The 27,853-nt window shown below is 42.6% G+C and overlaps 1 protein-coding gene and 1 long non-coding RNA gene across 2 annotated transcripts in view; one reads left to right on the top strand and one right to left on the bottom strand.

Annotated features, from left to right (window-relative positions):
* Window positions 1-16,527, top strand: part of LOC142026251 (uncharacterized) — a 51,361-nt gene extending 34,834 nt beyond the window's left edge. Inside the window, exons 2-4 of the long non-coding RNA XR_012648793.1 lie at window positions 6,476-6,697; window positions 11,120-11,293; window positions 13,817-16,527. This is a non-coding gene — a long non-coding RNA (uncharacterized LOC142026251). The remainder of the gene's footprint in view (window positions 1-6,475; window positions 6,698-11,119; window positions 11,294-13,816) is intronic.
* Window positions 16,528-21,921: 5,394 nt separating this feature from the next.
* CEBPB (CCAAT enhancer binding protein beta) lies at window positions 21,922-27,248 on the bottom strand. Its single transcript, XM_075019121.1, has one exon. It carries the CDS (start codon window positions 26,961-26,963, stop codon window positions 25,977-25,979), a length of 987 nt encoding a protein of 328 aa, XP_074875222.1. The 5' UTR covers window positions 26,964-27,248; the 3' UTR covers window positions 21,922-25,976.
* Between the last annotated feature and the right edge of the window lie 605 nt (window positions 27,249-27,853).

Here is a 27,853-nt window from a genome sequence, read left to right as displayed (position 1 = left end):
AGTTGCTTAGGACTCCAACTGGTATCTCAGATTTCATTGGATACCAGCTGCAAATCTTGGTAATAAGACTTTGTTGATGATTAAGCCAATGACGTGATTTTTCGGTGGCATGGAGCACCTGCAGCTTCCTTCAGCTTCACGGTGACCTGAGGAGGACTCAGCACCTCGGACAACACCTCTGCAATTCGTGTACAAAGTGAAAATAAATGCAAAAAACCTTTAGGAGCAGATTTTCACAACTCCATGCGCAGAAGGGCAATTGTTTGTATAACCTGAGTGTGCATCTGCTCTGATTTCTGATACCTTCAAGGTAATGGCACATCTGAATTATTCTTATGAATTGCATGTTTAAGCAGAATGTGAGAGCCAAGTCCTAAAGCTACTCATGTCCCAATACACGAACATGAGCTGATTGTATTTTTAATATGAATGTTTGGGTTTCTAAGCTCAGGCACTGAATTTTGATATGCCCTTATCTGAAGAAGTATCTGTAGTACCTTCTCCCCAAGGTAGTACTCACAGATCCCTCTGTGCCCTGGAGTTTTGTTCTACATTTCCTTGATTGCATGATCAGAAATGTTCTTTCAGTAATTTCACCTCATTTCTTTTCACTAATGACAGATCTTTTCTCTCTGCAAAACCACCTTCAGATTCTTGATTTCTTTTACTGGGTCACTGTTAGCTCTTCTGTGCTCTACGTAATAATGCTGGAGATTTTTTGTAGATAGGCATTATGCCAGTCTCCTTCATAAAACTGAATTACATCTTGAGCAGGTATGGACTTGGAACAATTCCTACCTCCCAGGTAAAATAACTCATCTGATGCATAGGCATACTATGAATCCTGCACAAACTGAAGAGGCTGGGAAGGTGAAAGGAATTTTTTCTAATTCATAGCTGAATTTCTACTGATGAAGGATATGTACGATCAACTGCAAGAAAACAAAAGATTGTTCTGATTTATTTTCCACTGTAGGAATAATTGGTAACATTGTTCTTCTTGGCAAAGATGAATAGTTGGAACCAGAGTATTTCACAGAGACAAAATATCCACAGGGAGAGGTTTTTGAGGCAGTCATAGGATGCACCCTGCAGAGTGTGATTCTCATGACATTAAAGTAGTGCTAATGGCATTGCGATTAACTTCTAATGAAAAAAGAAATGAACCTGATAAACACAGCATAAATGTTCTATGGAAAGGACAATAAAAATGTTAAATTTTAGGCAAAGTCTGGCTCTCACTGAAGCCAGAAGAGTTGAGCTTACTGAACTTATCCAAAACAGGAAAAAGAATTTATGACTGTGGAGGACGAAGAAATGCTGCTATGAATTTGAGCTGCTGAATAACTCTATACCACAGAAGAGATCCCCCAGAGTTTTGCAATAGTAACTGTTGTGTTACTTTGTGGAATTTTCTGATCCTTTGATAATGTTTTCTTCTTTTAACAGCAAAATCCACAGTGCTTCTTGAAAGCTTTTAGAGTATTTTTCCTTACACTTTTATCCTAGAGGAGAAGGCAGGACTACTTTTGGTATTTAGGACAGGGAGCTGGCAATCTGGATTCTTTTCAGCTTTGTCACTAACCCGTGGTGTGACTTTGGTCTACTCATTGTACAGCACCATGGCTTCGAGAAGCTATGGGGAGTCTCTCTGCGCCTCAGAAAGGGTTCTGTCTGTGCCTACTAAAGGGACCATGTTTGCAAACTTGGCACTCGTCATTCCTAGCTCCTGCACTGGTTCTTTGCAGCCTGGCAAAAAATATTCCCACTTGCAGAACCTCATGAAGCTGTGCTGAGGTACAGGTTCTCAGGATTACCCACATGTGCTTCTTTGACTCAATCTGTCATCTCCATGGAATTGTAACACCATAGCTTTGTTTTCATTTACCTTACCCCCAACATCAGACAAGCCTCATAGTAAAGCAAGTGTTTATTTGGAAGCAATTAAAATTGAACATTTAGATACTAGACTAGGAGGAAGTAAATAAGTAAAATGTAAAGTAAACAAATAAAATTTATTTCAATTCTGGCTTAAGTTTTGCAACCAGACGCCAGTGTTTTAAGCTATCCCCCCTGGAATCTCAAAGAATGTCCACACACTCAGGCACTGGGATACGTTAGTCCCAGTCCTGAACATACACCATGCTCCGTCCTTCTTCGGGCAACTCTTTGAAGTTCTCCACACTTTTATTCCCTAGAAATTAGGTTTTATAATATAAATGCGTCTCTAATTGGCTTTTACCAAAGCCAGCAGCAATGGATATTTTACCAGTGGTTCCTCTGGGTTTAGACCTAATTGACCAGAAGGTGTGTGACCTCTATAAATACACCTGCTGGCCCTTCCTGAGAACTAGGTGCCTTATTATTTCTCCCTTCCTCCTAGCCAGCCTGTCGGCTACTGCTTCCCACCCACTCTGAACTGCTCCCTTTATTTCTTTATACGGAGTTATTAGTGTTATTCAAGACACTGGTTATACACAGATTCTATTAAGTTACAATTTGTGATGTGTTACTGGTTTCCTATAGAGACCTGTATATACAAATCTATATGAACATAGATCATTAACTGATAAATTGCTCTGAGAGGACTTGTCTATGAGAACAGGAATTCCTCAGCTTCCTCCTCTGTCCCAGTCACTTAGGCTAAAATTTTCAAAAGCCTTCAAAGATACTTAATTTTTAATGTCTGCCTTGAAATGAGTCATTGAGCACCTCAAAGTTCAATTGACCTTATTTGATTTTGGGTGCTTGTCATGAAGTGAGGCAATTGTCACTGGGTACCTCCAGATTCCCCTCACTTTATTTGGATTTTGGGTGCTTGCTCTGGGGGATGTACACACTGGAAACAACAAGCTAAATAAAAACATGGGTTTTTTGTAAGTGCCTTCGACTTTAAAATGGGACTTTCAGTTTCTAAAGGCTGGCAGGGAGTTAGTTTTGAGTCAGTCGTTGTGTGGTCATTTTTATTCTGGAATGAGAGTGTTCTTGCACAGAATTACACTAAAAAGTTTTGTCAAGAGACATTGTCTTTTGTTTCCATGAGTCTGCAAATATTCCCAAACAAGTTTGATGTAAGCCAGCAAGACCCAGCTTTTATCCAACTGAATAAAAGCACCTCCCTGAACAACATAAACCCTCAGCTAACTCGGAGCACAGGGAGCTGCCAGAAGGGAGTGCACTCCTGACCTCACAGTGCCAGCAGCCGTAAGGCCCAGGCTTTTTGCCATGGCCCAGACAAGGTAGTTTATAGCTGCTTCAGCAGGTCTCCATATAATACTGTCACAACATCATATTTTGATAAGACTTGAATACAAACTTTCAAAGTTACCTGAATTCCTCTGATGACGGGCATTATATGTGTACAGTTTGTTTGTATTGTTGCCTAATTATGAACGGCAATTAAAACTTCACACCTACAATTTGTATTCACAATTTTTAAAATTCCCTTGCCTTGAGTTCTTTACTGCTACTACCAGCAAGGCATACAGCAAATTTTTTCCTTTATCCAAGTGTCATAGAAGCAGCCACTTCCATCAGCCTCATGTGTTCAACTGACAGCAAATCCTGAAGCAGCTGACTCGATGCCACTGTGATTGTGGCTTACGTGTATCTTAACAGAGATTGTACACACCTTAGCAAACTGAATTAAAATGATAGTGCACAAGCATCCAGCACATACCACCAAGCCTGATTCTGCAGATCCTCAGACCATGAGTGAGCTTACCCACAGGAGCAGTCCAGTCTGGGGACTCCCACTGATTGCAACACTGCAGTGAGGTGATTTGCATACAGCAGATTATTCATGTGGATACATTCTTGTATTTATTCAATCCTGTAGTCCCTAGGTACCATCAACTTTCAGTGGCCTTGCTGGGAGTTGGCAGTGTTTAGGACTTCATCGTATCCCATGCATCAGTCCTAATTCAGTGATTCATTTAATGATGTCAGTAAGATTCATACATATCCTTAAGTGATTTGTGGAATGGGGAACACATTGAATACATTTATACATCTCTAATCTATGATTTAATTGTATTTTCAAAACATTGCTTTGAAAACAATGCTCTTGGTGAAGAATAAAGCCAATGCTAATTTTTTTTTTTCCCTGATGCTATTAGGTTGTGTTAGATTGGGAAATCTGTGTGCAAGGGAGTGAGTAGGCAGGTACAAGTAGTCAGTCCAGCTGGCTTTAATGGTATTATTTATGAGAGCTCACCAGAGCTGTGCACTGGGGCCCATGATGTGTGACACACAGCAGGCAGAACACAAATGTCTTACTCAAGTGTGGCACTTACTCAGGCAAGTAGTTACCTTGGAGTCAGGGGTTATACGTTATATTATTATTTTTGTTGCTGATGTCTGTACATTGTGATCAGAGTCGTAGGCAAACCAGAACATGGCCAAATCGTCTGAACAAACAGAACAGTGACAGCCTCCCTCCTTCACAGACTGCATCTCTTGAAAAATGCTCATTTTCTGACTCTGCTGGGGAGTTTTGCAACAGTATGTAGTGAATATATTCAAATGGGAAAGTCTCCAAATGGTGACTATAACGTTAGTACAAAGTATTATTAATAAATTAATTGACTTTGGTTTTGTTAGCTAGAAAAATAAACCTAGGCTCATGTTTGAGTGAAATGCAGATCAGGACTGACAACATTAAGAACACAACTAGTATAAAAACTACCACACAGTAAATCAAAGAACAAGAAAAGTACATGACTATTAACGTTCTACTATAACATTCCTCACAACCTCTCTGCAGTGTGGAGAAACTGCAAGCCAACATTTTTCAACTGGCCTAAAGAATGTGAAATGTAAATGTTTAGAATAGTGTTTTTCTTGCCAAGCTGAGAGCGATCATAAACATCAGCTTCTAATAGAAACATTTTAAAAAGATGCACTCCTTGCTGCCAGCTTTTGAGAGCAACACCATTTAAATTAGATCGGAGTCTCCTTGAATTCTTGACACTCCATTGCTGCCTTTTATTTGCCAAAAATTGTTGGATTGATGTTATGTTTGAATTTAAAGTATGAACTGCAACTGTATTAGATACACTGCTTAAATGTCATAATAAATTACCTGCCCTAGGATTAATTTTGAGGACAGGTCTAAAGAAAATCTTGAGGGAAAAGAACCATTGGGGTTTTTTTGTTGTTTTTGTTTTTTTTTAATCATGATACTTTATTTCTGTGGCATCACAGATGTGCATGGTATTTTCCTGTCAAGTGGAGTTTATGGATTTGTTGAGATGTAATTTTGCCATAGCTAATAATATACTAAAAGCAAACCATGACTTACTTGTTAACTGTACCCACTCTGCCTTTCAGCTGAGAGGTCTGGAAATATTGTTGATAAAATCATGCAGTAAACTGCCATTATAGAGCTGTATCCAGTAATACTGGAATTCTGATTCTGACAGCACGTTATTTCTTCACAATAACATCCTCTCATTATTTATCATTGGATAATCTTAGCCAAAATGTTCAAATCTAGGAAAACTGAAATGCTTTGTGAACCAGAACCAGTTTCAACTGGCTGTTTTAGTTATATCACCCTGAAATTCCAAACAAATCAAATTATACAATTTTAGCATTTTCTATTTCTAAGTGAAATGTTTTAGCTTTGGGATTCAGAGTTTCCATTTTAGCTTAGTGCTTAATTATATTTTTAGAAACCCTTAAAGCAAAATTAAATATTTGAGTCAAAGTGTTTCCTTATGATCCAAAATATCTTTTTTGTTGCTGCTGCTAGTGAATCAAATTTAGTATATTTTTAGAAGAAAGAGCCATCTCCGATCACAACCCAAAGCATCTCCTTATATAATCAGTGTTCATATTCTTCGAACGCCCTCATTTTGCACCATGATAGCAGATGGACTAGAGATGACATGGTTATTAGTGGATCATGGTTGTGTATCTTTGCAGTTTTTATTTTGATAAAGACTGAAGTAACTTAGGAAAAATCCGTTCTTAGATAAACTTTCCAGATTTTATGTGTAGCCCACCACTTGTTTGGAACCACTTTGTTAATTTAAATGAGGATTTTGAAAGGCAGAGAGGGCAGTTGTAGATAACAACCCCAGGGAAGTAGGTACTTAAAGAAGGACCACAAAGTTAGTACTGCTTTGAAAACTACAATACTGAAATAGCAGTGCTACGTAGTGAAATCATGAGATTTCATTTTCAAAAACAGTAATACATTTTTGGTTCATTCTTTTCTTCCTTTTTTTATTTGTGCTTTGGGATGATCACATGCTACATTTACAGACTACTTCTGCAAGTATGGCAGCTAGGACTGTCCAGCTGCCCCATTCTCCTCCATAAGCCCCATCTGAGAACAGGTGAACTTAACAGTAAGGCTTACGATGAAAAGCAAGGAGAAGACACATCACTATAAGCCGGAGATGCCTTGAGTGGATGCAGAAGACAGTGTTTGAATCAATTTCCCTTTTTTCTGTTTTGGTTGCTACAGAAACAAATACGCTCTTTAGATAGAGTTAACAACTGTTACCTGTGTCAAAGAAACAGAGACCAAGAATGAGCATAAGTGGGGAGAGGACCAGTCAAGCCTCACAGTGTGGAAAGATGTGAAAAAGACCCAACAGCAGAGAATAAAAGGATGTGAGCTGTGCTGTGCTTGCAATGAAATCATTGGGAATTTTGCCAAGAAAGCAGAACTGAGCTGTTCTTTCAGGTATGAAAATTACAAATATAGAACTCATGTTAAGAGGTTAAGACAGGAAGCTGTTTTCTTCCTAGGATGAGCCAAGAAGCTGCAAAAGCTGGGTCCCTAAACTTGTGTATTCTAGCCAAGCCTTGGCCCAAGTCTTGCTTCCAGCATCCCTTGAGAGTGTTTTTACTCCCATTAATATACATCATTGTTCTCCCACTGCTTCCTTGAGTTCTAGTAGCCTTCCTTCTCTTTTCCATCTGATCAAGAGCCTGCACTGTAATCTAAAGTATACTGGAGTCAACAGATGTCTTTGCATTGTCTTTAACAGGCTTTCAATCAGAGCAGAGAGGTCATAGTTCTTAGGATTACAATTTGTTTTGCAGATAAATTGGGACATTTTGCTATTGTTTTGATTTGAGCCTCAGATAGCCCTAGAAATAACAAAAGCAGCAAATACATAAAACAAGGTTCATGCCAATGGGACAACCAAAAGAGTTTATATATGTCATTCCAATACAAACAGGATCTTGGTGGCAGAACCAGGAATGAAGGCTAAGAGTCCTGACTTATCTCCTTGTGCTTGCACCATTTGATCATGCAAACTCCCCCAGATTATCATAAAATTGTGCAAAGAGTAACATCCAGCAGAGACCAGCTCTGCCTGGCTCCTATGAGCTTGCCAAGGCCATTGGGATAGTGAGGGAAGAGACAACACAATTCATTTTAAGAAGGTTTTTTTCCCCCTTTTTGTCATCTTCTTTGTGGTGGTTTATGAAATGCCGGGAAAGAACAGTACAATGAACAGAAAATGTTCCAAGGAAACCAGCCTTCTCCATGCCATTGCCCAACAAGCACCCAGAGTACCAACCGCGGAGCTTTGCATAGGAGTGTATGACACACATGGGGACTATGATTTCTGCTGGCATGAGGCCTCTCTTCCCTCTGAATTCACGGAGCAGAGGAAGGGCAGAGAATCAGAGCCTCTCCCTGCCTGGTCAAGGCTCTGCCTCACCTCCAATACAAATGCAGGCGCAAAATTATCGAGTCCATAATTTTTCTGCATAATTTAGAGCCATAAAATGGAAGCTGCCTTTGAGCATTTGGCTCTTCCTCTCTTGCAAGTTAGGGCCAGATGCAAAAGAGGACTTAAGCACCTACAACTCAGTAGGTTCCTCCCTGCTCAGGATAACATTTCTTCCAGTACCAGCAACTTTATGTCTAGACATGCCCAGAACTGCTGTGATCTGAGCAGCTTAGTACAGAGTTCCCACCTAAAACCCACTGGGATCCTGAAAGAAGTAAAGGAGCGTCTATTTTCTCAGGACAGCCAATTCAGATGGAATATTCTGAAAAATCCTAATACAGACTAGCAGGACCAGTCCCCTCACATGATACAGGCGGAGCTACTTTCTTTTAAACTTGACCAGGTAGGAGAGGCACTATCTGGCTGGACAGTTTGGTTTTGACTGAGCGGAGTGAGAGTTGTCCCTAGCCATTTTGCGTAAGGGTCCAGGCCTGCCCCAGTCTTGTGGGGATTGTCTAGGAGAATTAGCATTCCCTCCGGGAGTGAGATTGTAAATCTGAAAGTTTCCAACACAAAGAAGAAACAAAAACGCAAGCCCCTTTCAAGGAAAACATAAATGTAGAGAATTAAAAAAAACCAACAAAAAAATGAAGAAACCACAGTTATTTTGCTGGCTAATATCATGAAGACATGATAGTACTTGCAGCTTCCTGCTTGGACCTGGCTTGCTCCAAAGTTATTTTGTGTGTTAATCATGTGGTTTAGATGATGAAGATTAGGTCTGAGTGAGCTGGTTCAGATAAAAGGGGAAAAAGCAGCAACCAAACCTTCACCCAAAACTCCAACCTAAACTTTTCTAAGCTTTGAATAAAAAAAAATTTAAAAGTACTAACTTTTCTTTATTATTCCTTTGTTTTGCAATTAAGATTTTATTTAAAGGTACTATTATTCATTAGCTACAGTTATTCATTCAAAGCTTTGAAAGTGCACAATGCTGTAAGGAAGATTGCTGTTATCACGGCAAACACAAAAGTACACATTTCAAGTTCACAAAAGTACATTTCTGTCCCTTTTCCTGAACTGGGCTTTTTAATGGAACCAGGTTTTTTAATCCTTTTTACTGCTTCCAGTGCAACTACCACCATACTATACAAGTTTCTGCCCGGTTTTGTTTTCTATGCATCTTGGCCTGGAACGTTCAATTACATATTTCCTGATAAAGACTCCGGCCAACAGCTAGCAATTTGGCCAATGTTCCTCAAAAAATAAGTATATAAAATCATGTTCCAAAACCCAAAAGGAAATGTGTGAGTGGTCTGATTCTCAAAAAAAACAAGAGCTGCTTGCTGCTTGGCAATTTTGAAAATTAAAACTATGTTCTTTAGCACTTTGCTACGTAATACTTTTAGATACCTGTTTTTAAATGGTTGTCTCAGCTGATGGCATACTTTTGTGCTTGATTTGCACATATTTGGCATGCGGTGCGCAAGGGAAATATGCACCTACTCCGTTTATGCATTAAGCTGGACAACTCTTTGCAGATATCAAATATATACGTAACAAGCCTGATATTTGCTCATGCAGACTTTAGGCATATAAGTACAATTGTTGTAACTACTGGCCTCATCCTCCATTGCTTTTAAGCAGACTGAGAGCCTGGCACTTCCAGGTGTGCTAGACAGCATTTTACACACCCTGTGGACTTGCTATGAGTCCATGGGTTTGACTGCACATTCATAAGACAGTGGGGAATCAGGCTCTAGGTATATTGTATATGAACGCTTCAGTTTAGAGAATCAAGTCTGTGTTACAGTCCATTATAATACACCGATGTGCAGGAAAGCTGACTTGAAATATCCCATAATGGACTAGCTATGAGGGACAGGTTACCGGTCAGGGAGATATCGTAACATCAGGCATTTCACAAGGCATCTGGACCTTGATCCTTCCAAAGTACAGGCAAATAAATGAGATGCTCAAATTAGGAGTCTAGCTCCTTCACTGTAGTCACTGGCAAGAGGCAGGTATCTTGAAAAAGAGGCTGAGCTTCCCAAATGTTAAGGAAATGGGGATTCTAACAGTTCAGTAAGATTAATCCAAGCCTTCAAGCCTTAGAGCTGAGTATATGCAAAAGTAAAATGTCACAGAAGGACACAGGACTGTGGCAAGCGCTGTCTGGAGACTGCTGTTCAGTCGGTTGATTTTTCTACACACCTGCAATTACTGATTTTGAGTGGGTATGAAGGAAGGAGCTACTTTTTGTGACAGCTGCTGTTTGTGCAGCGGTTCAAACCCAACTTCAGTCAGGATATATTAAAAACGGAATGAGTAAGCCAGCTCTAGAGAGTGACTTCCATCATTATAAACTAAAGAGGCTTGGATTAACATTTGAACTTCTTGAATGCTTATTCTAATTCAACCACAGAATCTTCTGAGAGCTTCAGCCATCACTAATTAAGACATGCAACCATTTATCTGTGGTTCATCCTTGCACTTAGCAGTTTTTGCTTTAGTGGGACTTGTGGTGCAAAGTGTCAGTGCTGGGGTGAATGCCACTCAGAGAAACACATGGACTAACGAACTTTACACATTTATATTAACTCTCTTGCCCCTTCCATAGTTGGGAATACTGCCGTGGCCTCAGATTTAGGGTGAAAACAAATAACCCACTTCAAAAATAAACTGCCCTAGGAAGTGTCTTTGAAATTTTTTTTAATGCCGAATTAAAAAAACATAACATGTGAATGTAAATAATTTTCCCTGCAGTGAATGCAGTACAAACGTCCCAGTGTTTTGCTGGTACCTGAGAGCTGAAATATAAAACTGCCTATAAACAATAGCAAATCTGACAGGTCTGTTTTATTTCTCTTCCTCCTCCATCTCCCCCCAGTGTAAATTAATAAATATTAATGAAAAAGAGAAGCAATAACGTTTATCTATTCATTTTTCTCCTTGTATTTTCTGATCATGCTTAATTTAAAAGTGTTTTGAGGTTACATTTAGTCATATATATGGTTGTTTGAGCCTTTTATTAGCCATGATTCATTCTGTATATCAGCATAAAGTGGTGCTCATGCTTTCAGTCTATATCTGTTCCATGATGCTCAGTTATCTGTCTGCCCTTGAGCTATTGGTAGGTATAGATTTGCATGTACACTGTTCTTCTGTGACAATAGTATGCCAGGAATGACCGGTCTGGTATTACCTGGTCAGGTGAAGTTCCATTCAAATAATGTACATGCCACCAAAACAATTCAGATCAAAGGTCTGTCTTTCAACAGAATTAAAATGTAAGGACTTCTAAAGCAATTTTAGCAGTTGGCTTTACAAATGAACTTATGTCAGCTGCTCTGTATGATGACTGACTAAATTACTTATATATCTAATCTTATCTAGCTATCTGTCTGTCTGTTTTTCAGCATTTCAGTACCCATCACCATATTATCTAGGCGCCACCATAAAATTAAGAAGCTCTGCAGTGACATTCTCAACATGATCTGTTCAAAGGTCATTAGCAGAGCCTTTCATACTGGAAAAGATCGGAGGAGAGTACGAAGAGAGCCGCAGAAGGAGAGAAAAAGGAAAAGGAGGCGGTAAGCTGTTGGAGCCATTTTGGTTGTACTCACCCTAGCTTGCTTAGCTAGTACTGAAGTATAGGAACCTCACGTCAGCTGCCTTTATTCTGCTACAGGGACTATAGTACTTGTTGTACACTACTGTCACCTCAGAAAGTTATCCATCTCACATGGCCTTGAGATTGCTGTCCCTGTACTTTCTTCAGATGCTGTTTATATGGAGTCTTTATGATTTCTGTATATTACTGCCTCAGAGCAGGGTATTTCTCTCAAAAATTCCTAGTAGAGAGCAAGCACTGCATATCAGGGAACCACCTTCTCCAAACTAATATATTAGTTAAAATTTTATTTTTAGCTTACCATGCAAATCCTACAAACTCTTTGTGTTTGAAGAAGCTAAAGAGGGTGTTTTTCAATGTACACAAAGTTACATAGGACCCACAGAATCAGGAAAGATGGTTTTATCCCACAAGGCCCACTCCTCCTTCCACTGAAGTCAGTTGCTGTAGTGTCTCTGATTGATTGCCATGAGCGCATGCTGAGGACAACCTGGGGAACTTGCATTATGGAAAGAGGACACTGGCCGTACTGTGTTCACTGATGCAGTTGGTTCCTACTGTTTCAAGAAGTATACTGGTAAGTGAAAAATTTGCCAAAGCTCTGGTTTTTTACCGCTGCAATTAGGAAGCCTGGTTCAGTCCTGAGGAGGCCAATGACAGTATGCTGACGTGTTGCTCAAATGAACCTCCGGAGATCTTTTGTACCCCTTTTGGTAAAAAAAACTAGGGGATTTACACTAGGGGATAAATAGGTGGTTCCAAAGCAAGACGGAAAGAGCCAAAGTTGGAAGCTAACCACAATACGTGGGTGTAAACGATTACCAAAGGCTTCCAGTAACTCTGCTATCATCAGAGACTGGCTTTATGGGTATGGCCTCAAGAAGTTTCCCTCCACTTAATTAAAGAGGCAGATAAGTATCTAGGTGGAGTGTGCAGATAGGTTCTGAATGAGTTATCCACTAAGGCTGGTTCGCTGCACCTATTGTTAAAGCCAAAATATAATATCAGATTAATGCATTATATTTGCCTATTATAGCACTATGTCATCATTATATGACATGTTATAATTAAAGCCCTGCGTTAGAAACAAAACTATTTGGCTTGGGATAAGTTGCCTTTATGACTTCTGTGGTTATGATTTCCTCCTTTTCTTAACCCCTTAAAACTGCATAATATAGCTATTTGTAACTGTATAAAGAAAGTTTCTAGTTTCAGATTCTAATCTCAGGTAATTCAATGTAAATAAAGTAAAAATCTGGCACATAGTCTTTTCCTGTGTCTGAATATTTGCTAATAGAGGGAAATCCACGTTGTTTGGGTCGAAGCAGTCACAAAGATGGGCATTAGATTAAAGGAGAGCATGTGTAGCTCACCATCTAGCCCTCTCAGTTGTTATTCGGCTGTCCACATCAGTTTCTGATTTTGTACAGTTGCCCATTACTTTTCAGGAGAGGAAGCCACTCAGCATACTTTCACTCTTCTCTTTCCTTCCTGGAACTACATGAGGAAAAATTGGTGATTAGACTAGTTTCTGGACCTAGCTCTCGGGAAACCATGCTCACAAATGCAAATCTGCAAAATGGGTGTGTGATTGCATGCCTAACTTGGAGATACGATTAAGATTACAGTTTGGGTAACTGACTATGCTAATATATTTAATTAGTGATTTGCATATGCAAGCTTTTAAATATCAGTAGCTGGTGATTCATGCAGTTAAGTGCCAACCTTAGCCTTGCTGTCAGATTTAGACAGACAGAGTATGCCAGCAGTACCCCCTCTCCCCCACATCAAATGCACAAAGCAAGTGTTGTCATCAGTCAAGGTGTGATTTCCCCAAAACAGCCAGGCTTTGTCTGTTTGAGAAGCAGACATTGTAGGGCAATGAATCTTCGTGCTGTTGTTTGGTAGTAGCCTTTATTATTTAATATTTTGCAATACTCTTATATAAATCTAATTGATGTCTTTTATATTAGTAACTGAACTGTGCATTGTTTGGTTTGGAGATGACCACCTTAATGAAGGCTAATAATGAGAGGACAGTTGCCAATAGCTAGGGGTGATATCCCACTGTCTTAGTCAATCAGTTGGTGAGAGTTCATTCTGTTGCTGAAAAGCTGGTAATTCAATAATTTGCTTCCTTTCACCTAGACTTGGAGAGAGCTGGATTTGGCCTTGGTAACTTGCTTGTGCAGTTTCAGGGCTTAAGCACACCAGCAACTATTTTGTTATTTCTGTTTCACTTAGATCTTGGAAGTGTGCATTCTCTTCACGGGGGCAATTTCTCCTGTGCAAGAAGGCCCCAAGCGTAAGAGCCAGATGTTTCAGATCATCAGTCTGGGATACATACAGACTTCTGATTTATATACCTTACTGGAGACATGTTTATAGCATTTATTCTAAAATAATAAAATTCCTGAAGTGAAACACAAAAAAGTAAAAATAATGATATGTAAGAATGTGATTATTATTTTTTTTTGCCTAGAAAAGTTATTTCACCACCTTTTGCCAATGGTACCCTGGCGACGGCTCAAGGGGAGGTTTCCCTCTATGGCTGCTAACTCACACCAGTAAGTCACTGAACTTGATCCCACTGTGACTGCTCCTGTTCACACTGAATCAGTGGCTGCGAAGGGATGACTCAGAGGGCAAAACGGGATATAATGGGCCACACATGGACATTCCAGAAGAGTGTGTTCTCTCCAGTGCTAATTAATTTTCTGCTCTGCAAAATACTTAACAATACAGAACATTGCTAATTTCTTTTTTCTTTAAACATTTCCATCAGCCTCTTAAAGGTGCTTTTATGAACTCCATTCAGTCCTTTTCCATGTTGATTGATGAGTCAGGCCTAATTACATGGACAGTTCATTATCATGACATGTTGTCCCTAAACAGGCTGTTATTACATACTTAATAAAACTGTGACGATACCCACCAACATCAGGAATCACATACTGTCAAAGGGAAGGGAATTTGAAAGGAAAATACTGAGGACTCAGTGAAATTCTGTGAAGGCAGTGTTCAGATTCAAGGGGAGAAAAGGAAAGACAGTATCCAACTTTGAGGGTGATTTCAAATACCTTGAGAATTATGAGGCATGATAAAAATATTGCCCCTGCAGAGGATTTCATCATGAGGAATAGGCTTCTCTTCTCACTGGGTGAAAAAAATTGCTTCCTAATAGCATCTGCCTATTTTACATATATAATGAGCCAAACTCTGTGTGGTCATGTTACTGCCTGGGAAGTGTTTGGAGAGAGGGACAGTTGTTCTTCCAGTCATTTTCACCAGAAGACTTTCCCTGCTGAATTCATTCAGATTTTTAGCTTTTAATATAAACTTTAAATAATTAATATATGGTATTGTCAAGGTCTTATATCTCGTATTTCACAGTTCTTTAAACAAATAATACCCGAGACACATGCAGGAAGTATCTGTCTGCAGGTAAAAGAACTGAAGCAAAGAAAGGTGAAGTAACTTGCTTGAGATCCTGAAACAAGTTTGCAGCAATGCCTGGTACAGGACTTTTCTTTCCTGACTCCAGAATCACTGCTAGGTCATCACTCCTACCTAATTAGTACAGGGCAGAGTCTCTGCAGCAGAGGCTGAGAAGCGACCACATGGTCTTAATATTTAGTATGGAACCAGTGCAGCGCCCTCCTGCACTGTGCCGAGTCCCACCAGCTTACTTGGCTGTGTAGTGTGGCCAAAGCCCTCCCGCGATCCCTAGCAAACGTTTAATCCTTGGGGAGAGGCTGGAAGAGAGCACAAATTAGCTGAGAAAGGTGTTTATTTGGAGGTCACATTCACCTCCCTTCTCCCCTCAAGACATGGTGGTAGGTAGAGGAGGGAAAAACCTACTACTGCATTTGTAAAGAAGCTTATAATAAGTGGGCTTTTCTGCCCTAGATTTGTACAAAACATTTGATTATAAACAACTGTGGATCTTGACAAGCTGTGGATACAGGAGGCTGAGTCAGAGTTCCCAGGACATAAGAGAGTGAAAGGCAGCACTCTTCACAGGCGAGCTGTATGCAATACAAAATGTTTTTTAGATGGTTAATTGATTTTCCCATTTGTCCTCTTTACTTCCTAAAAAAGCCTTGCATGTACCCAAGTGCCAGTGACAAACCCTTCTCAGAAGAATAAAGTCTGTTTTGAAGCAAGTGGGGGTTGCAAAGGTCTGAAGTGCTGTTATCAGAAATGCTTATTTTGGACCAGCAGAGACTAAATGTTTCAGTGGTGAGAATCGTTCATAAGAAAGGAATACAGGGCTGTTGGGAGATGGTCCTCACCATCTTCTTCTTTGAGTGCAGATGAGGATGAAGTCAGCTTGTGCTTTTGCATGGCAGCACAGCATACCTGTATTTTCACAGGCAGAAACACATGCTGCAAAGATAACTTCTCTTTGAGGAAGAAAACCAACCCCATCATTTCTGGCCTTTATAGTAACCAAGATAACCCTCAGACTGGGAGCAGTGTGCGCAAAATAGAACAGTGTCTGCCTCAGTCTCCAGAAACCAAGAAGTAATAGACCCGAGAGGTCCATATTGCCTCTTCATTATAGGAATCTGTCGATCAGAAGATTAGGAAGGTACTAACTTGAGAGCACAGGTACTACCTTGATTAGCAGTTTCACAATCTTGTACAAAGCATCTCATTTTGCTTTCCCAAGTAGGTGGAGCTTCGTTCACAGGTGGAGCCTAGGAAAGGGTTACCACTATTTTTTTTTTCCACATCTAATGCTACCTTGACTGCTAAAGTGCAGTTATTGCAGAGGAGAGGGTGCGGCGGGGGACTGCAGACTGCATGCTCCAGCCCTACTCCATGGGCTCCCTAATAGACAGTCACTGCTGGAAGGGGATACACAAACGCATTAGGAGGTATTTGTCCCTGAGCCGTTCTGTGTTGCAGAACGCTGACCTGCTCCTGCCTGCCTGGGCTAGGTCAGGTACCCTACAGAGTGCACTGCTGCCCCCTGCTACCCCTGCTCTGGGACTTAAATGTGTTAAAGCAGGATTTTGCCTCTTTTTTTTTTTTTAAGAGAAACATTTTCGTTTTACCTATCATAGTAAACCGACTCTAATGCCAGTAAAGCATGCCTAATTGGCAGGATTTAGAGACCGATCATTTCAATTTATGCCCAGAACAGGTAGGGCAGCAATGAAAGCCTCTCCCACCCAACCCCACCCCTTCTCACCAATGTGCCTCAACCCTGCCCTGGAGGGACCACCTGGAGGGCTGAGAAGGGAGTTCCCTCCCTCTGCACAATAAAAAGGCACAGTCCTACAGTAAATACCAGGTTAAGCTTATGGCTGTTTAATAGTTAGTGTACCTCTGGTAATAAAGCTCTTGCAGGGCTCGTGCAGAAGAGCACCTGTTAGTGTATTAATGCAAAAGCAGGAGCCATTTGCTAAGGTTTTGCCTTTAAGGACGTGGCAGAAAACAGTAGAGTGGAATTTTCACTTCATGGTACCATGAGGTCAGTGGGAAAATAGTTCATTGCCTGTAGCCTCTGTTGGAAACAGTTCCCATCACTGCCATAGCTTGCAATAGCCTTCCCAGAACCATGTACTGTTTGGTATCACTTCCTTCTTTTCAGGCCTCTTCACCACATGGACACATGCTTTCTTGTCCTTTTTGCCAAACCCTTTCCAATCTGACAGCCTCGCTCATGAGCCGTATCCCCTACAACCAGGCACAGGACTGTATTACAAGAGGTTTGAGTGCATCATTCCCAGCTATTCTGAGTGCCCCATCCTTCCCAAGCCAAAATCCACAGGAGCTAATTCTGGAGAAAGGCACAGTTGACCCATATTTGTTATTGACAGAGGAAGAACTACCAAGGAGTAGTGGTTTTCCCCTGTAAAGTGAGAGCATCTGCTCATCTAAGTAAAATGCTTTGCAAAAAAAAAAAAAAAAAAAAGCAAGCCCTGTACAAATGCCATGTCACTGTGAGCCTTTAGCAAATCGGGCTTATGAAATTGCAGAACTAAAATAAAAATAACATTTTCCAGTAGCCATTTGTAGCACTCAGATTGCCCAATGCAGGCATCATTGCTTTTCTCAGCATCTGCTTTATCAGTTGTCTTCCAGCCCATAGAAGTCTATGGTTCTTGGCAGCAGCTCTTGCTGATGTGGAGTGGGTTATTGCTTAAGAATCCTTTGATCAGCAGCCAGGTACTAACACCACGCTCTGAACAGTGGCTCGCCAGACCTGGCCAGCATACAAACTGGATGGGCTCCTTCAGTACAGTAGGAGGAAATTGGGATTCCTTTTGGCCCTGTTTGAGTGCATGTCATTCACCCTCTTTCTGGATATCCAGATTCTCTATCATGTTTTCTTTCCCAGGACTTATGCCCATGCCACAGCTGCATCACAGCAGTATAATCCAGAGGCCAGGCAGCTGCAGCTGAGGCTCTAGAAGGATGTGTTTCAGCAGAGCACTTGGCACATCCAAAACTTTAAAGCTTGTGTTCAGCATTGTTTTGCTTCTGCTGAGGTGGAACATACACTCAAGTACTTTGTCAAATTGGGACCCAACAATAGCTGTTAGAACATAGGCTGTACCCCACTTGTCAGATGTTTTGTTGTTTGGTTGGTTTTTTTTTCCTGGGTGTCATGGTTTAACCCCAGACAGCAACTAAGCACCACGCAGCCGCTCACTCACTTCCCCCCACCAGTGGGATGGGGGAGAGAACCAGGAAAAAAAAGTAAAACTCATAGGTTGAGATTAAGAACAATTTAATAGGACAGAAAGGAAAATAATATTAATATTATTATTAATAATAATAATAGTAGTAGTAGTAACAACAACAACAACAAAAGAATTGTAATATACCAAACAAGTGATGCACAATGCAATTGCTCACCACTCACCAAACAATGCCCAGTTAGTTCCCCAGCAGGAATCTGTAACCCCCCCACCCGCACTCCCCCCAGTTTATATACTGGGCATGACATCCCATGGTGTGGAATACCCCGTTGGCCAGTTTGGGTCAGCTGCCCTGGCTGTGTCCCCTCCCAAGTTCTTGTGCCCCTCCAGCCTTCTTGCTGGCTGGGCACGAGAAGCTGAAAAATCCTTGACTTAGTATAAACACTGCTTAGCAACAACTGAAAACATCAGTGTGTTATCAACATTATTCTCACACTAAATCCAAAACATAACACTATACTAGCTACTAGGAAGAAAATTAACACTATCCCAGCCAAAACCAGGACACTGGGAAATGCAAAAATGCTGAAGCTACTGTCATCTCCTCTTGTACAGGAAGAGACAGCCAAATCAGCCCATGTGCATCGGTAGCTCTCTCGAATTTGAAAACACATGAAATGAAAGTGCTCAAAATTTGCTAGTGCATGTCCTGTAAAACTGAGCAAGGCACAAAAATTTTCCCAGAGACACTGTGATCTCAGATCCATATATATACAGATCCATGTAAATACATCCATGTAAATACAGATCTATGCATGTATCATTACTGCATTTATCATGCAAGTAATAATAGTTCCACTGAAATCACTACAGCTACATGTATAAAATGAAGCACATATGTAAGATCAGGATCTAAATATATAATAGGCAAATATACCTGCAGCTATGGCAACTGCACTTACAACTAGAGATGCACATATGTGCATACAGCTTCTATTACATTTAGGGGCTAACTGATAATCTAAAGATATATGATAAAGAGCTAGGACCAGAAACTGTCTCTTCTGTTTCAAAGCTCAGTATTTATCCCTTGCATCTAAATTTCGCTCAGTGTTCTGCACTCATTAACTCTGCAGCTATGTAATTTGCTTTGAAAGTGGTTAAGGACACTGTGCATCCAATAGCTAAAGTCCTACATAAAGGCCTTCTGCCTTCTCTTCTACTCCCTCAGATCTGGGGACTTAACCCAGCAATCAGCACTATTCTTAACTTTAAGCACAAAAATATTTTCTGCCACCATGAGTGGTCATCAATAACTCAACAGCAAGAAAGCAGTGCTGCTCGGAAGTTCGTTCTTCACAGAGCTGGCATGAAAGCTGGTTTGTGTGCTGAAGTTAAGCGTAAGTGGCTGTGGTCCATCCTTTAAGCAACCAAACTCCTTGATGATTACTCCTTTTTTTGTAATTCTACTCATCTCGTTGTGTCAAGTTATCCCACAGATTGTATTCTGCTCCTTGTACATTTAAATGTTAGACATGCTTAAGTATCTTAATAAATTACATTCCAGGTTGTTCATTTTCTGGCCTTTTGTATTTCAAAAAACAAGAGAGACAATCTGTATTTTATTGTTTCAAGTAAGACACCTAGGCTCAGAGAAGCGTGGCAATTCACTGTCAGAAATATCCACCCCCGAGTTATTGTCTAGATGGCAGAGGCTGGGGAAATTGGCAAAACAATGTTTCTGCTCGGGAGCCACCACTGCTCTCCTTCTGCTTCTCAAACCGGCTCCAGGCACTTTCTCTTGTTCTTGTGATTCCCTTCCTGAATTACTTCAGCCAAGTAATTGTTTCATCATGTTGCACAGAAATATTTTCCCATCGTGTCACCATGACATTCATTTCTAAAACCAAGGCTCCTCCAATCGTGCATAGAAAATATATCGCAAAACTTTTGTGCACCCAGATCCCAGGTGAGCTAACGGAACAGGGGAATACAGCAGATGAGGTGTTAGAGGGGTTTTTGCTTTGCTTGAAGGAGACTGATTCCTATTACTGTAATTTCTAGACAACATCAGTGAGCTACTTATTGCAGGCTTAATGAACTGCTGGTGCAATACACTAGCAAACCCAAGGTATTTATAGAAAACAAACAAGCCGTTGCGCTTGGTTTGTATGGGGATAGGAACCATAGCATCTTGTAGCCTCCATCAAAAATTCAGTTCTTTACTTTGACTGGCGTGATGTACAGAGGTGTCTGCATGCGAGCTCATCAAAACCAGGTCTGCTGACCGAGCCAGCACTTCTACAGTGTGCCTTATGGAGGGAATGAGTGAGTTCTTAGAGGATTTATTCTGCAAACTGTATGAAATTTTGAGACCTAACGAAACCCTCTGGTTTAAATACCCCGAACTCTGAGAAGTGCTTTGATAGCTATGTCATGTGTGATACAGGAGTCCCAGAGGCAACAGTTGAAAGGACAGGGCAAGGTGAAAACTGGATGTAGATCAAAGTCTTCCTTAGCTTTTAATTAGCTAGAAAATTTTATTGGAATTTATTATTATTTACTATATGAATCATTTTAATAGTAAAAACATACATTTGTGAAAATTTTAAAACAAATGAGGGTTTAATTTGGTGCTGCTCTGTGAAATTGTGGCAACCAGTCAGAAGGTTTGGAACTAAATGTGTCCCTATTGTAAATGCAAATCAATTAGCTTCAGCAACTATTAACCCATTTATCCTCGTCTTGAATTCCAGCCCTATGGTTTTTCACATCCAGGCAGATCTAACCACCAACATTTCCAGGAGGGGAGGAAAGCCCTTTATTCAAAACAAAACATTTGAACAATTTAGCAGGTGGGAAAACGATCACAAAAGGCATTTTGGTTTCCAATAGAGTTGCCAATAGGTCAGACTGACCAAATCAGAATTACGGCTATGCCGAACCGGAGAGCTGTGCTTGACTACAGCTCCTGAGGACTGGTGTGCTGGTGTGGTGTGGTGCTCCAGGCGGCCACGCTGCCGCTTCCAGGATCATCTCAAAGAGAAACCCAGGAGTTTCACGTAGCTTTGCATCAGGCTAACACCACACCATAAATTTCACATGATCCTGATGTTAATCCAAGGCTGTTTCTAATCTTTTTAGGTGTTTACATACTCACCATAAATTGTGCTGCTGATCTGCCCCGGCTGGGACAAAACAGCCTCAGTTCACGTGAAAGAGTCAGGAACCTCAGGATATAATCCAAGTGTACAGCTTCTACCAAAGTTTAGCTTTACGCTGCAAAGATTAAACTCTCAGACTATGTTTTGGGTCCCAGCAAAGAGTTAAATAGAACTGCATTCTTTCAATGATTTCACTTGTCTGTTCAGTGAGTATCTTTCAAAAGAGAACTAATGCCCTCACATATTTAATGTACAGTTTTGGCCACATGGTTTTATTTTTATTTTATTGATTAATTAAAAATAGTGTTCAGAATTTGAACGGAATTGTTTCCTTGGGAGTAGTTTACTATATCCCTAGTTTTTGTTTGGATTTCCTGATTAATGTGCTAGGACCCTTTCAACATACATGCATAGGTTTAAATTTTTCTTCACACTTCACATTAGTCTAAGAGGTTTGCCCTAAAGTTCTGACTGTTAAGCATTTGTGTAGACTTAAACATAAAAAAGGCTAACACTCAGGAGGGTGGTAATAAAAATTTTTTTGCATTAGGAATCAGTAGCAAAAAGAGTTAGAACCAAATTCGTCATTACCCCCCATCCACCATATAATCATCTATAACCAGTACAAACTGAATGCAGAACCCTGCCATTCCAGTCTGGTGGTGCTTTACACTTGTTTTGTATCAGTATGAATGACAGGAAAATGCAAGACAATGCTTATTGTATCTTAAGCGATATCACTATAAATAACAAAAGAAGATGTGTGATTTGGCCTCGTATAAATTTTTTCTCTTTATTAAAGCAGATACTGAGTTGCATTGACTTTTATTCTGGTCACAGCTAATGAAACATTGCTTGAAAACTAGCTAGTATGAGAGTAACTTCATATTTTTATACACATCCACATCAATGACAGTTGTTCTAGCAATGAAATGGTAAAGGTTAACATTGTGCACAAAGCTTTTTTCAGGTTGTAATTTCAATATCTGAAGGCTATTGCAGAATTTCAATGAGGAAAAAACCATACTGTTATCAAATGTGATCAAGTCTCCCGCCCAATAACCCTTTGGTGCATGTGTGCAATTTGGGTGATTTTGACAGAGGAGAAACGATTAGTATAGAAACAAGCGTAAATTTTCCTGCATCTTCCAACAGTCACTAATGGAAGGCAGTGGGAAAAGTCTAAAAGCAACACCACAGTGTCAGAGCTGCACGGGGTTATACATGCTTTGGACAGATAAGCAGAGAGTAATAATTTCTATTAATAAATAGATGAACTGCTAACAAAATTGTATTGTATTTTAAATATTTCGTTTTAAAATTATACATCTGATTCCTTTTGCAGAACTGAGCACAACTGAATTCAAACATGTAGCAAATGATAAAACAGTGCTAGATGCTTTGCAAAGGGGATGTCTGTGCTAGGGATTTGATCTTACTTATTTGTACATAGGAAGAAACTCTGTTATTTTAGTAGTAACAAGAAAAACCTGTATGAATCAGTCAATGTAATAAATAATTTGAAAGGGGGGGGAGCCCAAACAAAATGCTCTTTTATAAACTTCCATAAAATTCAAAACAGACTACTAGAGTAAGTGCCTTAACTACTCTGCAAAGTTTGCCTGCATATAGACTGCAAAGTCTTACCACAAGCTGTACCGAAGTCACTTTAGGAAAAGAAGCTCAAGAGACCCTGTCAGAAGACAACCGAGACGTACCACAGTACTGCTTTCAGTCAACAGAATCTTATTTGTAATGGGAAACTGTATCAATATTTGGAGCTGAGCCACTGTTTGGACAGGGATTTTCCAATTCCCGCACTGTGATTAGAAATGGTATTTGGAATCTTTTGCCTACTTTAGTGTGTGGAGTTTTCTCAGATTCATTTCCAAACTATTTTTTTCCAGATTATTTTTTTCGAGGAAATGTTTTAATTACAGGGGCTTTTTCATACGCTTGTTTATAAAGCAGGGTATTTCATGACCTCTGTGCATTTAATCATGCTACAAAGCTCCTAAAATGTAAGTTATGTGGGAAATACAAGATTAAGAATGAAGGATTCAGAAATTCTCTTTCTGACTCTTTCACGGATTCCTTCTGAGACTAGTGTAAAATTGGTGCATTTATGTCCTCAACTTTCCTGTCTGTAACTGCATCTTTCTGGCAAAAACTCATTGCTGCACAAATTTCCTCCTGAATGAGAAATCTGTAATGCTAATTAAGAGATACATTGGAATAAAGCAGTAATTTAAACATCATTCTTTAAATTGCAGCAACACCGCACTGGCTCTCCTGAACTGTGGCAGGCAAAGTTTAAGGACGGGGATTAGCTCATTCATGTCTGATAGAGCTCTATCTCCAAAACCGGACTATTATTTAAACAAATATAAATACCTTTAGTACATCTTATCTTTCAATCTACCCTGCCTTCCAGCCCCCACAAACTGAACTTTTGTTGGAAGCTTTATCGTTTATAAAGAAAGAAAGAAAGAAATGTATCTGAGGACATCTTCAGTCCTCCAGCAATTCCACTCTCAGCAGCACTCGGTTCTGACTGGGAACACTGCTTGTAAGTTTGGGTAACATTACATGGCCTACAGCACAACAAGAAAATAGGATCTAACGATGTGGATAAGTTTCGTAACTAGAAGAATAGTAGAATAAACAGCCACAGGAGGCTGGAGTAATCATCGTCACGAGGGACAGTCAAGACAAGATCTAACGTCTATCTTGCCTGCAAGAACTTGAGTCATGCTGGTGCAGGAGCTAGCTCACCCAAGAAAATCTATTCTTAGGGTCTCATAAAAACAACTTAACTGCACGGTAAAAATTAAAAAGCAAATGGGTGAAATCTGTATCAGGACTAACACTCCACTACTTACTACTGCACAGCTCCTAGCAGGAGCTATGGAGGCATTGCGGGAGCAGGGAATATGTGACAAATTCCAGTAAGAGCTCTGGGAGATTCACCCGCAGGAGGCTATTATCTTAAGTGTCAAAAAAAAGCAAAACAGTTCTTTCAGGAGCAAACATGCTTTCCTTAAAGAAACACTAGAAATAAGCAACGAATTGAAGATTTGTCCTTCTGCAATCTGTATTGGAATGTATAGCAGCAAATTCAAGTCCACTGTCTTTATACTGAAAACCCATTCTGTGTTCAGCTGTCAAACAGCATAGATGATTAAGGAGTTTCCTTTCTGGGGCACTGGGAATCTGGATCTAAAAACTTAATGCTTAAATTTGGCCTAACAGGAAAATGGAAAATGCTGAGTAAGACCCGATCATTTGCCCAACTCCCTCCACGTAACCAGCTTGAGACTGTTAACTTCTTACAGACCTCGACACAGCAGCTATATACAGGGGGGCGGGGGGGGAATAACACAACCTGGGAGCCCTGGCAAGGCTGCCTTGTTCCATCAGCAGGCAGAGCCTTAGTTTTCTCTGAAATAAAGTTATGGCCTGCTACAAACTTCCTCCTCCTCTGCCATCCCCCCCCCTTATCTGTCGCTTGCCCCCAGCAAACATCCAGGCACACAGAAATAAACACATCTCATCAGAGAAACTCTATCTACAGTTTTTAGAAAAATGTCTCAAGAGAAAAGATAAGGGAGTCGTTCATATGCCTCTCACCTGGCCAGGTGTCATGAGAGCTTCCTGAGCAATGACCGAAATTACCGACATCCAACAGAAATGCTACTTTCTCATGTTTATTCCTGTAAACTACAAACATAAGAAATGCTGAATCATAACTTAGAGAATAGAAACTCTCTAAAGAAAAAAAAAAAAGAAACCCCAAACAAAAACTCATTTCAAGCTTCCTCCCTTACTTTTTCTTCCTCCCTCCCACTTCAGACTTGTTGTTACTTTGCCAAAGACCGGTCATGGTTTGGATAGCGTATCTTGCTCTACACGTTCAGAACGGCAAGAAGCGCAAAAAACCCCCAACACAAACACCTCCTCCCCAAACAACACCCAAGCGGCAGGCAGCTAAAGCAAGTGATTAGAGGAAATAAAATGAGACAACAAGAATGGGCTAAAGCTTCCAGCTCTGCTCTTTGCTGGGTTTCTCTTGGGGTTTTTGTTTTTTTGTTTTTGTTTTTGTTTCCTTTCTCTGAGTCACAGAGAAAGCCAAAAGACCAACAAAAATCCTGATCCCTGATCACAGCATTGAGCCAGATCAGCTAGAATGTCAACCCTGCGTTTAATCTAACTTTAAACGTGCCTGCAAAATAAAACAAGCTACTGTTTTTAACCTAGTCATAAAGTTTATTAAAATTGTTCATTAATGCTTCAAATGTAGCAAGAATGCATAGATTCCCAAAATATACATATGTATTTTCTTATAGAAATAGATTATTCTTTATAATAAAAAAAACTGTAGGAACATCTTTAACAGATTACTCAATTCATGACTGACAGTTACACGAGATTGCATCATGTACACAGCATTCCCAGCCATGCTTAAAGGATTGCATCACTTTGCCCTTGCTCTCCTCTCGCTCTTTTAAATAACCCCAGCGCCCAGCAGCCTGCAGAGCCCGCCCGGGGCCGGGCCCCCCCCCCCCTCCGCTGACTGACAGCCCCCGGCCCCCGGTGAGGTCCCACCGCTGACAGCCCCCGGCCCCCCGGCGGCGGGGCCCTCCGCCAACATGTAAATAAAGACCAACAAAAAAAAAAAAAACAAACGACCGACCAAAAAAAAAAAATTAAAAAGCAACCAACCAACCCGCCCCCCCGGGCTCTCCCCTCGCCCCGGCCCGGGAGGAGCGCTGAGCAGGGCAAGGAGCCGGCGGCTCCGCTCGCCCCGCGGCCCGGCCGGGGGTCAGCAGCGAGGCGAGGAGGCGAGGAGGGGCTCGGGCAGCTGTTTGAACAAGTTCCTGAGGGTGCTCAGCTCCCGGGAGAGCTGCTCCACCTTCTTCTGCAGCCGCTCGTTCTCGGCCGTCAGTTCCAAGACTTTGTGCTGCGTCTCCAGGTTGCGCATTTTGGCTTTGTCGCGGCTCTTGCGCACCGCGATGTTGTTCCTCTCCCGGCGGAGCTTGTACTCGTCGCTGTGCTTGTCCACGCACTTCTTGGGCTTGTTCTTGCCCGCCGGGGGGGCGGAGTAGCCCCCGCCGGCGGCGGCGGACTTGGAGGACTCGGAGGGGTTGGGGGTGCCGGGGGGGCTGGAGGAGGACGAGGTGGACAGGTTCCCGCTGCTGCCGCTCGGCACCGACTGGTAACCCAGGTAGGAGCGCACGGTGCTGCCGTAGGGCGAGGACATGCCCCCCGGTCCCGGCCCGGCTCCCCCTTCTTCCTTCCGGGGCCCTTTGCAAGAGTCCAGGGTCTCGAAGACCGGCTCCACTTTGGTTTCCACGATCTGGGGCGGGAAGCAGCCCGGCAGCCCCCCCGGCTTGTGGCTCTGGCTGGCGCAGGGGTGGCCGTGCCGGGCGAGGCTGATGTAGGTGTAGTCGGGCTTCTTGCTCCCGCCGCTGCCTTTATAGTCCTCGGCGAAGAGATCGGAAAGGAAATCTTGGCCGCCGCCGCTGCTGCAGGGAGGCTCAAAGTTGCCCCCTGCTGCTGCTGCCGGAGGAGGCGGCTGCGCCGGCTGCTGGGATGCTAAGGGGTCCAGGTAGGGGCTGAAGTCGATGGCTCGCTCGTGGTCCCCGACGGTGAGCTCGGTCATGGAGCGGCCCCCGGCCGCCCGCGGGTGCAGCTTGTTGAGAGCAGCCAGACAGTCCGCCTCGTAATAGAAATTAGCCACTTCCATCGATTTAAAGGCGGGCGGCTGGATGGGGAGGCATGCTGCGTCCCAGGCCACCAGGCGTTGCATGAAAGCAAAGGAGGATGCGGGGAGGAGAAGACGACGCAGGGGGGGCCCCCCCGGCAGAGGATCGAGCTGCCGCCGTCGGGCTGGGGGGGGGGGGGGGCTCCGGACCCTGCCTCAGTCCCCGGCGCTGGGCACGGCCCCCGGCTGCGCTGCCCACCCGGGCCGGCTCAGGTCCTGCGGCGCGGCGGGGCTTCACCGCTCCGGGTGCTGCGGCGGGAGCTGGCGCGTCTCCTCCGGACCATCTGGTTCTGGGCCCCGCGTCCTAAAGTCTCTGACTTAGGAAAGTTCCTTTCCTCAGTTATTTATAGGGGCGGTGGATCCCATAGCAACAGGCGCGTCACCGCCTGGCCGCCTGCCACGCTGCACGCTCGGGAACTGCTGGCCCCGGCCCCGGCCCCGGCCGCGGCCCCGGCCCCGGAGGAGGCACCCGGGGCGGGTGTTGCCGGTGCGGTGCCCCGCCGAGCCGGCCGCAATAAAACCGGGGCTTCGCCGGCCGAGGGAGGGCAGCGGGCCGCAGGTGAGGGGCGGAGCGGGGCTCGCCGCCCTCGGGTCCGGCACACGGACGGCGGCTCGGCCCCGCGGGGACACGCGTGTCGTGCCCCGGGACGCTGCCGCCGCCGGCTTCGGCAGCGGGGCCGGCGGGGAGGTGGGCGCCGGTGCCGCCCGGCGCCCGCGTTGCCCTTGGGGAGGTGGAGGCAGGAGGGAGTTTTCCGAGTCCTTTCGGCAGGGCGGGGGAAAAGCGGCACAGTGGGAGGCAGGTCCCGTTATTCTGCGGCCCGGGCTCGCTTGGGTGAATCCCCCCGGCAGGGCGGGCAGAACCGGCCCCACGGACGCGCAGGGAGCCGAGCAAAGGGGAGCGGGAGCAGGGTTCGGCTTCTGCCGGCTGCCGGGCA

This window comes from Buteo buteo, chromosome 2 (genome assembly GCF_964188355.1).
Source record: "Buteo buteo chromosome 2, bButBut1.hap1.1, whole genome shotgun sequence".
Classification (NCBI taxonomy): Eukaryota; Metazoa; Chordata; class Aves; order Accipitriformes; family Accipitridae; genus Buteo; species Buteo buteo.
The sequence above is the reverse complement of the archived record's forward strand: the minus strand, read 5'-3'. Positions and strand labels throughout refer to the sequence as shown.